Raw genomic sequence first — 5,321 nt, 5'->3', positions numbered from 1 at the left:
TCTGATTGGCTCCTCTTCTCCTTCCTGAGGACGCCGGCGGTGTCGGTCCCGGCGGCAGCCAATCAGGGCGCGGGGCGCAGGGGCTGATGGGAAGATGGCGGCGGGCGGCCCAGGCCCGGGCGCTCCCTGTCGGCATCACGCGCAGCTGGGCGCGTGCGAGTCGCGCGCCAAGTACCGCGAGGGGCGGCGTCCGCGCGCCGTGAAGGTTTGGGGGGGAGGGGCGGGGTCGCTGCGGGTGAGGGGGAGGCACGGCCGGGTCGGGCTCGGGTCCCGCGGCTCCCGGGAACGGGACGGGGAGGAGAGGAGAGGGGAAGGGAGGCCGTGGGCCTCGCCTGCTGCACTGCAGGAGCTTCTCGTTACCGCAGCAGAACTGCTGGGTTTGGGGTTTGCGTGTGCGGTCAGTGTACAGCGAGCTGTAGCGGCACCTTATGGGACTGGTGTGAGAAAGGACCATAGAATCGCTAAGGTTGGACAAGACATTTAAAATCGTCAGGTCTGCTGCCCACCTGGCTCCAGTTTCCTCTCAGGGAGTTGTAGAGAGCAATAAAGTTAACCCTGAGCCTCCTTTTCTGCAGGCTAAACACCCCTGGCTCCCTCAGCTGCTCCTAACAGGACTTGTGCTCCAGACCCTTCTTACCCCGCTCTCAGGACTCACTGCAGCACCTCAATGTCTTTCTTGGAGTGAGGGGCCCTGAATGAAAACAGGGTTTGAGGTGCGGCCTCATCAGTGCCAAAACAATGGTTAATCCCTGCACATACACATAAGGCACGTCTTTTTCTCAAACACGGCCCTCCTGAAAACTTTCAAACCTTCTATGTTTCATGAAGTCTCAGAGCTGTTCCTTTACTCTTCCAAGAGTATGCCATGGGCCGGGGACAGAAAGCCTAGTGTATCCACACAGGGACAAAGGCCACCATAGGCCAGCCATCTCTGGGCACCAGACGGTACACACAGGAGAAACAGTATGGATGTCCCAGGCGTGAAAAAAACCTTACTCGAATCTACTCTCCCTAGACATGAGATCAATCATATTTCAGTCCATTTGTTCCCAGAATGCAGGCAGGGAATATGCTGCTGTCACAAGAACAACTTAGGCGGCTTGTCTGCGGAGACTGTTTTTTATGGTGGTAGTTTGAGAGCTGATTTCCCAAGCGATTCCTGTTGTTGTCCAGAATTTGCTCTTTTTTTTGTTTTGTTTTTAATGTGTAACTTATGCTGTCTAAATATTTGGGTTTTTCTTTTTTTTTAACAAACTTGGAATGAATTTCCTTTGATCTCAGGGTTTAACTCCCTGTTGTATGTCACAAAGCTTTCCTTAGAGTCTGTGCTGCTGGACAGTTCACAAAGCAGAAGGAAGTGGTTGATTTAGTTTTAACCTGCTGGGAAAAGACCTTGTTTCCCTAGGCATCCAGATTTTATCTGTGTGCCGTAAAATGGTATGCTGTTGGATCATTGTAGCAAGGAGACAGCTCTGCACACACACCATCTGCCCCAGAGAATTGCGATACTTGGGTTTTTTTTCCTTTGTGAGGAGAAACCCAGTTTTCCTCACTTGGATGATCGCTCTGCCTGTGAACAAGACAGGTTTTTTAATGTTTTTTTTTTTCTGTATTTTGACAGTGTCTCTAACAAACCAGTTACTAGTCAGTCTTGCATGGAAGCTGGCCAGAGGCTAGAGGTTTTGCTCAGCAAATGGCAGTACTCTGACCTCGTGCAGAAAAGTCAGCTCTCATTTGTGTTTTGCTTTGAGTGAGAAGCTGGGGTTCAGTTCCTGCTCAGTGATGAGGAGGTCCCAGTAACCATGCACTTATTGCCCTGCCAGAGTCCAGAGTCAAAATAGAGTACACAGGGATTTTCCTGAGAGGACTTGGGGGAAAAACAGAAAACATGGAAAAAATGCCTGCCTTTTGCAATACAGCAAGAATGTGAACATTTTTGAATACTCTTTGGTTTTGTTTTTTTTTTTCAGGTTTACACTATCAACTTGGAATCTCGCTATTTACTGATACAAGGAGTTCCTGCATTAGGTGTTATGAAGGAATTAGTTGAACAATTTGCATTATATGGTGCCATTGAGGAGTATCATGCTCTAGATGAATATCCAGCAGAGCAATTTACTGAAGTGTATCTTCTAAAATTCCAAAAACTGCACTGTGCAAGGTATTGGACAGGGCAATATCTGCCTCTTGTTGTCTTACTCTTTTATACCTTCTGTAGTTACAATGTGTTAAAATTCTAGAGAGTTGAAGTAAAATCCTCAGTTTTGCCAATACAATTTAATTCCTTTCAGGGTGGCCAAGAAAAAAATGGATGAACGAAGTTTCTTTGGTAGTTTGCTGCATGTGTGCTACGCTCCAGAATTTGAAACAGTCCAAGAAACTAGAGAGAAGTTGCAGGATAGAAGAAAGTATATAGCAAAAGCAACAAATCAAGGAGGTTTGTGATTACATTTCCTATAGAATCTTAACATCTTTCTTCAGGGCTGGGTGGGGTTTTGGTTAAAGAGCCTGTTAAACAAAATACTTTTTATCTAGCTGTTAAAGATGTATTTTAAGCATATTTACAGTATAGTGGAGACATCCCTCAGTATTTAGAGAACTGTATCCTTTTCAAAGCAACTTTTCAGTTTCAGTTAAGACTAAAATACAGAAATGCTTAAGCTTTAATAATGAAGTATTTCCTTCACTTTTTGGTTTTTTTTTCAAAATGTTATCAGAAATTTCAAGCACTAGTAGGAAATCTAGGATGATATTTTCACCCTTGTTCCAGCTTATTCAGGCCTGCCCAAAGGGACAGCTTTGGAAGGAAGGTGACTGTACCAGAACTTCCAACAAAAAATTTCTCCAGCCTGCATCTTGGCACTGGGGCAGTTAGAAACGGACTGGGTTTACAAAGGCTCCTGTACTGCAGAGTTCCCAGGCAGCACTGAAGGTTGGACAAGATGAGGAATAAGCAAATTGCTGAGTACAAGCTTCTCCTTTCTTGTGCTCGTGTACTTGGGTATCACTATTCATTGTGTGAGGGTATTTAAAGGGAGTAAAACCAGTGATTTTTAACATCAAAACACCTGGTTGTTTTCAATTTTGCTAGACAGCCTGTCCTTGAAATCATAACTGGAGGTAAAAATCACCAATTTGCTACATTAGGAATATTTTCCTTCTGTTCTCAAAACTGTGGAAATACTTCTGCTCAGGCATTCCTCGTAAACCAGCAGAGGAACTAGGCTGGAAAACTAGTTTGAACGGTACCTCTTAAAAATCACAGAAAGGTGCCTGGGAATGGAATATCACTGTATTACTTCTGCAGTTTTATTAAATATTTCTTCTTATTTTTTAGAACTAATAATGACATGAAATAGTGAAGCTGGTTTTTTTGTTTGTTTTAAAGATTGCTTTGTGTTAAAGAAAGTTGAGGGCCCGAAGAAGACAGTTTCAGAGACCTCTGAGCATGACTGCCCATGGAGTACATCGGGATCGTATGCAGCCAATAACTGGAATCCATCCTGCTTTACAAGTTCTCATGGGGTATCCCACAACACAGGGCATCCATCTGGGAATCATAATCAGAGCTTGTTAACATCCCCACACTATGATAACAATTGTGCTGAAGCTTCTGGGTACTTTGGCCAAAACACATCCCTAACTCCCAGAGTACATCTAGGAGGATGTACTCCACCAGCTTCCTTAATGCAGCAAAGAATGGTTCCAACTTATAGTGGAATTGACAGGTTTATGCCTCGTACAACTCACTTGCAAGAACGTAAGAGGAAGAGAGAAGAAGGTAACAGGTTTTCCCTCCTTGGAACAAATGCGGACAATACTGAAGTCATTATTGGTCCACAACTGCCACAAATACCTAAAGTGGATATGGATGATGAGTCATTGAATACTTCAGCTACATTAATTAGAAATAAACTGAAAGAGGTATGGGTTCTTAAAGTTTTGATAGTCTGATAGTTTCAAACATATGTGCTTGTTACTCATGAAAACAGCAACCCTCAGGTAACTTAATTCCACATTCACTCAGTATTACCAGTTTCTTTGCCAGTTAAAGCTAGCATTCTTGCTCTTTAATGCTTCCATACTGTAGAGTATTGCAGACAATTCTACTCCATACCTCTTACACTACTCTTAAGAAAGTATAAATGTCTGTGCACAGTCCTAAATGATTTTCAGTAAACCACTTTTTTTTTTTTCCAACGTGTGGGGGCATGGTAACTGTGCAGGTAGTCCTGCTGACTCCAACGTGGTGCTTTTATCTGGTTTCTGATTGAAAGGGAGTGAAAAATAATGGGAGTCGCAGTTCAATGTAATTTTGCCTCAGCATTTCTTATGCCATTAAAAGCTGTACAGAAGCATTTATTCTATGCTGAGAAACATGAGTTAATCTATATAAACATTTACGGAGGGTATTAATTAATTAGCAGGTCAAACACTCCTGATAAAACTTTCCATTTACATTAAGATATGAAAAAGCTCCCTTGACTATGACTAGCTAGACTGACTTATATCTCCAGTCACATTTGTAAATAAGCACCACTTATATTAAATACATTTCTAAAATATGTGTCAAAATGCACATTTTTGCTTTCCCTTCCTTTCCTGAAATACCCGAGTTTAAAAAGCACACTCAACCTTACTGTGAAAACACCTCTGGTAGGAAGAAGGTGCTCTATCACTAATGCTCTATCACTGAGTATCTGAAATCAGTTTCTCTGGTTAAATACAAAAATGGTACTGCTGACTCTTCTAAGTTTAACCTCTATTGTGTTTAATTCTGCCTTTGGTGTTATTTTTTCCTCTATACAGGAAAATTCAATTCAAGCATGATTATAGTAATACATCCCTCCCAATACTCAAATGTTGGAAATGTGGCCTTACTCTAAAATAAGGATAAAAAGGTAGTGGTTACAGGTTACTAATATTTTTTTTCCCTCTTTAGGTAGCAGATTCTGTTTCTGTGGAAAAGCCAGAGAGTAGATCAGCCAAACCAGTTGTAAAGCAGAGAAGAAGAATATAGACACTGCTGGCAGGATCTTCCAACAGTCCTTTTATAAAGGATATAGTTTAAAATATTTATTTTTTATGTAAAAAGTAAAAATTTTTTTATACTGTATTTCCAAGGGATTCTGTTAAAAATTGTATCAATTTGTTTCTTGGAATGGACAAACCACTATAATATATTATTGTTGCAATGTTGTCTTGTGTACCTTATACTTTAACATATTTCCTAACATTGAAGAACTTTATTTAGGTAGAGTCATGGAACTAAATTCTGTTTATGCTGTAAATTTTACAGTAAAGGAATACTGAAACAGTAG

General features: G+C 41.8%; 1 protein-coding gene across 4 annotated transcripts; it reads left to right on the top strand.

Moving 5' to 3' along the window:
* The first annotated feature begins 67 nt into the window (after window positions 1-67).
* Window positions 68-5,320, top strand: RBM48 (RNA binding motif protein 48). Of its 4 annotated transcripts, XM_051802190.1 has the most exons (6): window positions 396-466; window positions 576-713; window positions 1,971-2,161; window positions 2,292-2,437; window positions 3,389-3,924; window positions 4,943-5,320. In XM_051802190.1, exons 2-6 carry the CDS (start codon window positions 696-698, stop codon window positions 5,018-5,020), a joined length of 969 nt encoding a protein of 322 aa, XP_051658150.1. In that variant the 5' UTR covers window positions 396-466; window positions 576-695; the 3' UTR covers window positions 5,021-5,320. The 4 variants fall into 4 exon arrangements, with proteins under 4 accessions (XP_051658148.1, XP_051658149.1, XP_051658151.1 ...); XM_051802188.1 differs by lacking the exons at window positions 396-466; window positions 576-713 and adding an exon at window positions 68-205; XM_051802189.1 differs by having other exon boundaries at window positions 332-713.
* Window position 5,321: the final 1 nt, after the last annotated feature.

Source organism: Manacus candei, unplaced genomic scaffold (genome assembly GCF_025592945.1).
Source record: "Manacus candei isolate 608988 ecotype Guabito, Panama unplaced genomic scaffold, ASM2559294v1 h1tg000056l, whole genome shotgun sequence".
Lineage (NCBI taxonomy): Eukaryota > Metazoa > Chordata > Aves > Passeriformes > Pipridae > Manacus > Manacus candei.
Note: the sequence above shows the minus strand (reverse complement) of the source record. Positions and strands in the feature narration are given on the sequence as shown.